Genomic DNA, 11,827 nt, shown 5'->3' on the forward strand with positions numbered 1-11,827 from the left:
AAGAGGATTGGGAGAAACCAGAATTTTTATATACTGCTACTGGGGATATGAGGTGATATTACAGGGCTGGGAAGATGGTTCAGTGAGTAAAAGTGTTGTCACTCAAGGCTGACGGTGCCTCAGGACCCACATAAAAGCTGGACTGACAGAATAGCTCAAGCACCTGTAATCCCAGCACACTCCTACACCCCTACCTACAGGGGAGACAGGAAACAGACAGGAGAATCTCCAGTTTGCAGGCCAGCTAGCCTGGCTAAGCAGCAGAGAAGGGATTCTGTCTTAAACAAGGTGAAAGCATAATACCTAAAGGCTGATATCCAAAGGCTGTCCTATGACCTCTACATGTGCACTCACACCCACACACACACATACTCACCTTTCTCTCTCTCTCTCACACACACACAGAATTTAAAAAAAGATACTATGGCACTATGGGAAAATGTCTCATTGTAAGTTAAACAGAATTACCATGCAGTCCAGTGCAATTACCATATAATCTAGAGATTCTACTGCTAAGAACTGAAAACAAAAATATACACATGAATAGTCACAATCACCAAAAGGTACAGAAAAATCCCCAATCTATCAAATGATGACGGGATAAACAAATGTAGTGGATTCATATAATGGTATTGTTTGGTCATAGGAAGGAATCCGTCATACATACTATACTGTAAACAAATCGTGAAAACACTGTAAGTGAAAAGAAGCCATGTCACATGATTCAATCCATATGACATATTGAAAACATCCATGTGTAGTTGGCAGATGTTGCAGAGAGGGGAGATGCACTGATTAATGAGAATAGTTTTCTTTTGGGGTAATGAAAAGGTTCTAGAATTACATAGTAGTGATGGTTTGTACATTATGAAGGTTAAAATACATGAATTCTGTTATATGTATTTTTTCACAATTTAAAACTATCATAAATTCACAGGAAAAAGACCTGGAGGCAGAGCTTTTCCAAGTGTGCTCTCTCTAGGTCTTCCACAGAAATCTTCCACAGGACTCTGATGCCACAAGGAGGAAAACCAGTATTCCATCCATCCTTTTCTGGCTGGTCTCTGTCTAGCACAGTATCTGGTGAACTGAGTAATACTGAATCAGACCAGCTCTATGCTTGATAGATCTCAGTTAATAAGTTCACATGCACTTCTAGATTGCCATGTTTATTTTATTTTTGAAACAGGCTCTCACATAGTCTAGGCTGGCCTCAAACTTGCTATGAAACCAAGGATGACCTTAAACTTTTGATTCTCCACCTTAATACTGGGATTATAGGTATGCGCCACAAATCTGATTTTATGAGGAACCCAGGGCTTCCTGCATGATAGGCAAGCACTCTACCAACTGAGTTACATCCCCATTCCCCTACACTGCCATTTTCTCCATTGCTTTAAAAAAGAAAAGAAAAAATAGCTACAGATCTAGAATACTGCCAAAATGTTTATGAAAATCACAAACTGGACATGAGAAGTGGAGGTATCTGGCCGCGAACTGTCACAAAATCAAGGTAATACTTGGTTAATTTGGGGGATAAAAGAGAAGGCAGTGACTGGGGACTCACACAGGCTGCCCAACATTGTCACTACTCTAAACAGAAAAATTTTGCATTAGCAAAGCAATCACATGCTACTGTTTATCTCCCACAAAGTCCCATTTTCATCTTTCATGATCATCAAAATTAGGTTTTAATATTATAGTAAAGCCAGGTGTGGTGGTGCACACCTTTAATCCCAGCACTCTTGAGGCAGAGGCAGGCGGATCTCTGTGAGTTCAAGGCCAGCCTGGTCTACATGGGGAGTTCCAGGCCAGCTGGGGCTACAGGGAGACCCTGTCTCAAACAAAGAAGCAAGCAAACAAATTTAATGGCCTAGAACACCTGTAACTGTAACTGAATTTTTAAATTCATAAAATGTGAGCATCACTTAGTAGCATCAGCAGAGATGTGTCAAGCAAGGCTGGAGGATCCTATTTTCCAGCACCTACATGAAGGCTAACAACCATCTGTAACTCCAGTTCCAGGGAATCCAACGCCCTCTTCTGACTTCCGTGAGCATTGCACGACATGGGTGTACTTACACACATGCAGGCAATACACTCATACACATACAATTAAAAAATAAAATAAAAATAAATATATATAAAAAAACCAAAAAGCTCGAATATTTGAGAGCTATAAAAGTCAAACTTTACCTAAGTACTTGGTGGTATCCAGAAAAAAAAAAGTGGTAGTATAAAGCACTTATGAAAAAATATAACTGACTTAATAAAGGAAGAATTATTTGTATGGGGAGAGAGCCCCAAAGATTTAACAATAAGATGCTTGATAAACTTAGCATTTCATTCCAATCTGGGAAAAGATCTTGAAATGGGGCTTGCATAAGAGAAAGGTGTTTGAAAAGCCAGCTCCACACTACACCCATTCTATGAATTGCTTTCTGAGATCTACTTGGAGACAAACCCAACCCTAGAGAGCTGTTTAAACAAGTTCAACTTTAAGCTGCAAGTCTAGAGAATGAAAGCTTTGTTCTCACTCAAAAGAGATGTTTGATGTTTATGCTAAGGAGACCTGTCACTACAGTTTAATTTATGACTGACTGTAAATACCTGAACATCACAGAAGGGCCCACCTGCAGCCCAGGAGAATGTCAAGGTAAAGCTCTGCAGGCATCACCATGAAATGTGTCCAAAGTTTCCAAGTCTTAAGCACACAGAATCTGCTGTCATATTTATTTTTTTTGGGGGGGGGGTCTTTTTGAGACAGGGTCTCCCTGCAGCCCCAGCTGTCCTGGAACTCACTATGTAGACCAGACTGGCCTTGAACTCACAGAGATCCACCTGCCTCTGCCTCCCCCCGAGTGCTGGGATCAAAGGCGTGCGCCACCACGCCCAGCTTGCTGTCATATGTAAACTATCTTCCAGTACCCTGCTTATTTCTCCTTTACTTAGTCTATAATAAACATGTAAGCCACTGCTTTCTCTCTTTGCTGCACTTCAGTAGACACACTTCTGGCTCATTAGAGTGGGGGAGGATGTCCATCACTGGTATTTTCTTCCTGACCTATTTACTATACTATGGCTAAGTAGAGAGTAGTGAATGCCTTAGCTTTGAGGGAGAAGAGATAGGAATGACTGTTTCAGAAACCCGGGACAATGAGGGAGAGACAAACAAAATCAAGCAAGACTCTAAAACTTATGAGGCTCAGATCAAGTTCATTTGGCTGGAATCAAATGGACATGTGGTACAGAAATGGACAGACAGGAAGAGAGATCACTATGTTTCATGTAACTCACAAACATCTGCATTTTTGAATGAGTGAGATTTTTAAAAAATACACAGTTGGGCTGGGCATGGTGGCACACACCTGTAGTCCTGGCAGAGGCAGACAGATCTCTGTGAGTTCGAGGCCAGCCTGGTCTACACAGTGAGTTCCAGGACAGCTAGGGCTACACGAGACCTTGCTTAAAAAAAAAAACAAAAACAAACAACAACAACAAAAAACCCCACATAGTTGGGCATGGTGGCACTTTAGAATCCCAGCACTCAGGAGGCAGAGGCAGGTAGATTTCTATGAGATCAAGCCTAGCCTGGTCTACAAAGGCCAGCTGGCAGACCCCGTCTCAAACAAACAAACAAACAAAATACATAAAAGGAAATAAATTACAGCAGGACAGAAGCGGAATTATTTAATTGGGATTTTACCTGAAGGATGGAAAACATACAGGTTGTATGACCAGCCAGGGTACCCACCATCTGAAGGCAGAAGGGCCAGAATGGTAAGCCAAGTGACCCTTCAGTACTAAAATACGAGAAGAAGCATCACTGAGTGAAAACACAAAGGACAAAAATCCTACACTGGAGGTGCTGGATTTAAGATTAGAGAGAGAAGCTGTGAGAAAGCATTCCAGAGAGAAGGGACAGGGAAGGCAGGGCACTGTGAAAACTACAAGGCAACTAGGACGAACGCCAAAGGCAGAACCAAGGTTCCAGTCAGAGGTGAGGACAGCAAGAAGGCCAGGACCAAATCAGACTGGTGATGCCAACCTTAGGGACCTGGAGTTGGGCTTCAAAACACAGAAGAGCAGTGGGACCTGAGAGAGACTGCACACTTTCCAAAGTGAAGCCCTACTGTAGCTGGAGGTTGTGCTGGATAGCTTTAGTGTCAACTTGACACACCTGGGTGGAGGGAGCCTCAATCGGGGAATTTCCTCTATTGGACTGGCCTGTGGCCATGTCTGAGGGGCATCTTCTTGATTAGTGATGTGGGAGGGCCCAGCCCACTGTGGGTGGTGCCATCCCTGGGCAGGTGGGCCTGTGTTGCATAAGAAAGCGGGCTGAGCAGGGGCCAGGGGAGCAAGCCAGTAAGCAGCATTCCTCCATGGCCTGTGCTCCAGCTCCTGCCTCCAGGTTCCTGCCCTGAGTTCCTACCTTGGGCTCCCTGATGAACTGCGACCTGGGAGATAGAACCTAAATAAACCCTTTCTTCCCCAAGTTGGCAGTGGTCAGAGTATTTTGTCACAGCAATGAAGAACAAACCAGAACAGAGGTAAAGGACAACTGAGGTATATCCAGGTTAGAAACACTTTCGTGGTTACCAGAGGCTGCAGCAGAGCACAGTACTTAGAGTTACTTAGAACACACGCTCTGGAGTCTCACCAACAGGGGATTGACCCACCATTCAACTTCCCTGTGCCCTAGGTACAGCTGGGAAAAACTGGGAGTGCTCAATGACCAGCTGCATGGAGTAAATACACAAGAGTTTAGCACAGTGCCTGGGTCAATGAGAAGGTTCTGAGTGCTTGCACTTCCGTGGGAACGCCAACAAGCTGAAGAAAAGTCAGGTTGTGTGTAAAATTGCTGAAGGGCAAGGATATCCCTCTCAGCATTCAGCTCTGGGCTAGGCCTGCTCCTGGCTATCAGAAATGAACAATGATGAACTGATTCAATCTTATCTACTACAAGTGTAGACACCTACCAAGACAACTGCCTGAGGATCTAGGGCAAAGGGGCTTCTCCGCATTTAGAAACTCAACTCAAACCCAAGCTAATCGCCAAAGCACAGAAATTCCAGGCCAGCCTTGATCGCATGGTGAGCCTCTAGCCTCAGCCTCCCACCTACTAACTACAGGCCTTCTTTCATATGTAAGGCCCAGCAATGGGATGGTAGGTGACTGGGTCAAGCCTTCAAGTCCATCCTGGATTATGTCTCATCATTCCTCTGCTGCTTCAGTTTGCGCCCCTGTTTGACTCACTGCCTCCCCCAAGTTTTAAAAGAACACCTCTTTGATACTTCAGTGTCTGCAGGTCAGAAGTCCAAGCACACGAAGACTGGGGTCAGCTAAGGTCAGTTTCTCATCTACGATTAGGTCCTCTTCCAAGTTCAATGGTTGTTGGCAAAACCCACTGCCTTGCAAGAGAATGACTGATTTCCCTATTTTTCTCCAAGCTGTCAGACAGGGACCACTCTCAGCTCCCAGGCTGTGTGTGGTTCTCTGCCACATGCATGTTGGGACGGGAAGTTCAAAGCATGGATGTTTGATTGTTTCCAAGCCAGCTGAAGCATCTCTGACTTCCTTTTCTGCAATGGACTAGGAAATCTGCTTTTAAAGGGCTAGTTCAATTACATCAAGCTCACCTACCTGAAGATCAACTGATTGAGACTTGACTGCACCTGTCAAAGCCCCATACAGTAGTACCGGCACTACTGTCAGACTGAGTAACTGGGTACAGGTAGATACACACTAAAACCCAGGACTCTCGAAGTAGGAAACAGAGGCTGCGCTGGGCACAACTGTCTTGATCTGTTGTTTTTGTCTATCTCACCATGCAGAAGGTAAGCTTCACGTCACAAGGGAAGGCAACTATATCTCTAGCACCCACGTTAGTGCCTGGCATATAGAAAATACTCAATAAAGATGTGTTCAAGAATCTGTGGATCACCACAACATCCTCAATACACAAGTTTACTTTGTTAAAAGTCTGGAACTGGGACTTCTAAGTGTGTGTGTTAAAATTCTGGGGGCTGGGAATGTAGCTAAGTGGTATAGTACTTGCCTACTATGTTTGAGACCCTGGGTTCAGTCCCAAGCCACCACCAACCCACCCCCGCCAAAAGAAATTTTGGTTCAGTAGCACCACTAGGAGTCCTTGGGGAAAAGCCTTAGGGAGTGAGATGTCCAGGCAAGCACGAGAGCTTGAGTTCAGATCCCCAACACTCATGTAAAAGGCACGCGAGGAGGCTCTACAATCCCAGCACTGGGAGAGGGGCGTGGGGCAGGGAGAGTCAGATCCCAGGGGCTCACTAGTCAGCTAAGAGACCTGTCTTAAAAAGTAAGGTGGACAGTGAATGAGGAAAACACTTGATGCTCACTCTTGGCCTCCATACACACATGCATAAGCAGTGCTCCTGCAAACATATGTGCATACATTATACACATACACACAAAAAGGAAGAAGTCCTTGAAATTCTACATGATGCCATTTTATCTCTAGGTCATTTGTATAACTCTGACAAAATCAATCTTCATAATTCAACTCCATGTATATGAATTTGCCTACTTGCTAAAATTTATCTGTAACCCCCCAAAACAATGTTCAAAGTACTTTCCTGGTCATTCGAGGACATGCACAGAACAGTAAAAAACTTGAGCCACCCAACACACGTTCCCAGTGGAGGTCAAACAAGGCAACACTCTGCCTTCTTTTTTCAACTCTCACACTGTAAACACATGTCCTTTTGGCAGTATATCTAGTGCCATACTTTTTGTTGATGATTTAGCTATTTAAAATGGTCCCCAAGCATAATCCCAAAGTGATGCCTAGTGTTCTGAAGCACAAGAAGACAGTGACATGCCCTGGGGAGAAAGCGTGTATTAGGTAAGCTTGATTGAAGCCTGAGTTATAGTACTGTTCTTGAGTTCAACGCTATGAATCAACAATATACATGAAATGGGGTGTCTTTATACAGAAACACAGAAAACAAAGTTATCTATTGATCATCTGATGAAAAGGTGATCAGAGGCTGACAGGAACCTAACCCTGCACTTCCTCTAGAAGCAATGGCTCATATTCTGAAGTTCAGAAGCCACTTCACAGACCATAGCTACTGAGAATAAGCATCTCAGTACAGTTTTACAGGGAACACAAGAAGCGGTGAGGTGGAATGGCAGCTCCACCCACTCCAGCCCATCTCCTTACTCTATTTCCATCAGAGCACTCTGACAATGATTGTGTTTGCTTATTTATTTTCCATTTAAGCCACTTCGATTTTAAGTTCCACAACAGTAAAGATTTAGGGACTTTGTTCATCCTGTTCCACATGATTTCCTCATGCCAAAAGCACATACCCAACTGAATGAATAAAGAAATTTTCTATATGTAACTATGTCAATATTAGAGGTGATGTGATACTTAAAGCTACTTTCATTATGTTAAAATCAAGGTATTAAGTAAGACAAATGCAGGTTTAAGACTGGGTAAAGAAGAAAGTCAAAGAGATGACCACATGGCCTCAACTGACATTACCCCTGACATCGAGAAAGCAGGTAAGGTTCTCCTGGGATGGAAAATTCATATGAAGCCAAACTTTGGCAGTTGTAGAATGAGGGAAAAAAGTTATTCTGCAGTACCTCTGGTAAAAGCCAGAAGTAGGTATTCAAATCTAGCCACAAGGCAAAGTAAGAAAAATCAAGTCAGACTGCCAGAAACGGAAGGCCCTGAGAGCTGCTGACTTAAAGGCTGTGCATCCCTAGTCCAGCTGGAACTGAAGGCTGAAGATGCCTATAGCTTGTCCAGCACCAAAGACTTGATGGGGAAGAGGATGTCAGGACCTTCTTTTTGTAAAAGACAGAGAGGAAAATGAGGAAAGGCCCTCTTACATCAACTCCTGCAGCAGACAACATAATAACTCAGTATGAAGTGGCAGAAGTCCAGAATTGATATTGACTGCTGCACTAGGTAAAACTCAAGCAATAAAAACGGATTTCAACATTAAAACAGTCACCTCAGTATTCTAATTTAACCTTCAAAAAGAAGGGGGATCTAAAGTGCCATGAACTGAGAATTCCATTCTACCTCGACACCTTGTTCTCCTTGAGTTATTATGAGAACAGACTGCAAGGCAATTCAACTCACGTTCTAAAATGCAACAAGCAGCTTCAGCAGGACAAGCTGGAAGAATCAGCTCGTCCCCTCCTCTCCCGTCTCCTCTTTACTGATTCATATTTTGGTAGCAAGGTTACAATTAGCTCACCGGTGGAGAATAAACCTATTTATAACACAGCAGGCCCCCTGAAAGGTGCAATCATCTAAAAAAGGTTTTTAGAAGAAAAGAAAGTGCAGTGTCTTCCTGTACTGCCTGCAGGCTCCCAAGGGCTCCATGAAGTCCTCAGTCTAACCTTCCTGTCTTCAGTCACCACTCTGGCCATCTCTCAGCCTCCATGTTCTTAGTTCTTATGTAACATTTACATAGTGCCATAAACATACCCAGAGTTGCATAACATTGCCAACCAATAAAGTCTAAAGCAGGTCACTCCCTTCAAACTGTCTCTGATTAGCACAGGTATGCTGCCTGGTCTATGAAGGAAAAGCCTGCCTTTCAGAAATTAACTTGAGGAAATCCAAACCCCGCCTACCAAAAAGCACAAATAAGAATTAACCACACTGACATGTGGTATGTCTATCAGAGTATGTTATTCTGCCCCATAAGATAAAAAGTAACCCAACATTGTTTACTCACTCAAGTCAGAAACTGTGTCTAAAAATACCTCCCTGCCAACTGGCTATCAGTAAGTCAGTCTCACAAATGTCCCAATAAAAGTGGCACACAATATTTTCTTACTTTCCAGAGAGAAAACTGAGGCAGTCACAGAAGGGTTAAGTCACTTGTTCAAGGACAACCTGTTAGGAAACAAAGTTCTGGGGCTGAATAACAGCCTCCTCCCTCCCTCCATCTAGTTCTAACCTTTAACCGGAGTAGCCATTTTAATAAGCTTTATCACATCTGTCCCAGGAGCTGTTTGAACAAACTAATCAGAGGTTCCCTTTCCCTCTACAGGAGCTCACTTCCAGTCTTTCAAATCCATGCCCACTCAACAAAATTACAAGACTTGGCTTGCAATTAGATTTTTAGTCTGTTCACAGAAATTCAAAATGTTCCTATCAGAACCTCAAATGCCTCTCTTGTTGCTTTTGTCTTTAAAAAAATGAATGTCATGTTCTGCTAACTTAATTTTACATTTTAAAATACTAATATGAAAATTTCTAAAGATCCATCTTAAAACATAGCATGCCTATCAAGTTGATGCTGTTTCTAGCCTGAAACTCATTCTCCTTATCAGTTTTTTTATTAAGCCCCATTAATTAATCAATTAATAGAACACCTATCTCTTGCTGCCCTCATAGGATGTTCCCATACATCAGAACTGCCTAGCTCTGTCCCTTCTCCAGCCCACACAGTGGAGCACTGTATAGGAAATGCAGGGGAGGAAGGGGGGTGGAGATCAACTTGTTGTCCTACAGTCTCTACTTTCCCAGAACTGACGTTTTACTTTAAGCCTTTTGCAACAGTGGTCTCTGCAGCATGCACTATTGGCAACTAGATGTGTCCCGGAAAAAACTGTAGTGTCTGGCCAAGAAGTTTAAAGGCCATAGACAATGTTTGCTGGACACACAATTTAATTTCCCATTTACCAAAAAAAGAAATCAACTCCCTATTATGACCACCCACCCTCATCCAACAAACATTTTAGGGAGGGTACAAAAAACACTGCTTCATTTGGAACCAGTTGGATTACCAATTAAACATTCTTAACTAGATTCACAACAAGAAAAAAACCCAGCTACACCAAATCAACAGGGAAACGACTGCTTCAAATCTTGGAAACGTTCAAGGCAACATACGAGTTCCTACTGGAGGGACGTAAAGATTTATTCATACACACATAAAATGACAAACCTGAAGACTGAGTCTCCTTATTTTTACTATTCTACTATAGAAACAGCATTGTCACACATTCCAAAAACATGGCCCAGAAGACCCAGCAAACGTCTTTACTCGTGAAAATCATCATCTCCCCACAAACATAAGGCTCTGTTCATATACCTTAAGCATATTTATCGGTCTCCACAGCACAGGTCTCTGTTACAGAGCAGCAATACCGAAGAACACACCACAGTGCCTAACAGAAGAATTAGCCAGTGAACAAAGACCCCACAGCACAGGCTTTACCACTGGGGACAAATATCAAAGCAGGAGATGATGAACTTGTTTTTTGAGCAGCCAAAGCAGCATGGTGTCTTTTACTGAGGGTCTGAATTACTAACCTGGGACCCACCTGGGTATCGTGTGTGTGCGCATGTGTGTGCGTGCGGTGTGTGTGTGTGCAGTGTGTGTGTAGTTCCAAACACACATACTTGATCTCCTCTGTGTGTGTGTGTAGTTCCAAACACACATACTTGATCTCCGGAGTGCATGTGTGTGTGTGTGTGTGCGTGTGGTGTGTGTGTGTAGTTCCAAACACACATACTTGATCTCCCCATTGCTGGAAGATTAAGGGTTGCTAAGAAGTCAGGGCAGCAGGCTTTGTACAATGGAGCATCAAATGCAATCCTGACCCATCTGTGCGTCAATAATCACTTCGATATAACTGCCAAATATAACCTTCATCTGCAGCCCCAATGCCAAAACACATTTGAGACAACTATCAAGTATTTTAGGGGTTCATCTGCTCTTAGCCCCCGAAGCCTCATAAACAACACAGCCAGTGGAGTGTCCCACGGAAAGGTCTCCACCTCTGTAGTGGGAAAGGTGGGGGAGGACCTTAGCACAACCGCTGTGGAAGTTTGGAAGGTAAGGGGTGAGGGTGCGGTGGGCTGAGAAGAGGGATCGTATGCCGATGGTAAAAGTACAGACCAAAGGGAGCCAGTCCACTGGTGGGATCTTTAAATACTGGGGGAGTTGAAGCAGGTTCTAGGATTCCACCAGAAAGCCATCCTCAAACTGATTAGCAAACAGAATAGGCCCCCTGGGGTGGGGTGGGGAAGGCCAGGAGGAAGGCAAATACACCTAAATTCAGATCAACAGCTGGGGAACTAGGTTTCACAGGGTTAGAGGTTCCGAGGCCAAGCTCCAAAAAGGTTTAGGGGCCTGCTCGCCCCATTACCTCCTAACAGCTTCCAGAGGCATGGGTATCCCAGGTGGTGGTGGGAGGGGGATGCCCAGCAGAACCCAAGGGGCTGAGCGAAGGAAGGGGAAATGTGACTCCTGTGCCCAGAACATCAGAGCGGCAGGGAAGGGAAAGCAGGTACACCTCAAGCTGAAAGGGAAGGTTAGAGGCCCCTACCCTTGTAACCTAGGGTGCGCACGGAGTCTTAGCATCAGGGACCGGCAAAGAAGCGAGACCCCATCGCCGAACCCCACAATCTTGGCGGGAGAAAAGGCGGCCCCAGGAGCATCTGCTGGGAGAGAACCAAGCCCCCCCCGCCCTGGACAAGCTAAAGGGCAGGACCCAGGACCCCCACATCTCGAGAAAGCCCAGACTGTCTGCTGTGGAAGCTGGGGTGCTGGAAGCGCGACCCCCGGAGCTCCCCAATCAGGCTCCGCCTGGCAGAGCGCTCGAGTCCCCAGGGCCCGGCGCGAGCTCCGGGCGGCCGCCGGCCGCGATCCCCAGGTTTGCCAGCCGACCACCCGCTCCTCCGCGCCCCCCGCCCGGCCATATTGTGCGGGTGGGGAGGGGGCGCACCGGAGCCCCGCGGCGCGGCTCGAGGCCTCGCCCTCGCCATCCCCGGGCCCGCCCCGCGCCCGGGACTCACCCTGGATCCCCC

General features: G+C 45.0%; 1 protein-coding gene across 1 annotated transcript in view; it reads left to right on the plus strand.

Moving 5' to 3' along the window:
* The first annotated feature begins 5,828 nt into the window (after positions 1 to 5,828).
* Positions 5,829 to 11,827, plus strand: part of LOC115071522 (formin-like protein 5) — a 6,642-nt gene continuing 643 nt past the window's right edge. Inside the window, exons 1-3 of the mRNA XM_029566895.1 lie at positions 5,829 to 5,837; positions 10,677 to 10,853; positions 11,360 to 11,757. Coding sequence (XP_029422755.1) covers positions 5,829 to 5,837; positions 10,677 to 10,853; positions 11,360 to 11,757 — 584 coding nt within the window. The remainder of the gene's footprint in view (positions 5,838 to 10,676; positions 10,854 to 11,359; positions 11,758 to 11,827) is intronic.

This window comes from Nannospalax galili, unplaced genomic scaffold (assembly GCF_000622305.1).
Source record: "Nannospalax galili isolate Female #2095 unplaced genomic scaffold, S.galili_v1.0 scaffold979, whole genome shotgun sequence".
Lineage (NCBI taxonomy): Eukaryota > Metazoa > Chordata > Mammalia > Rodentia > Spalacidae > Nannospalax > Nannospalax galili.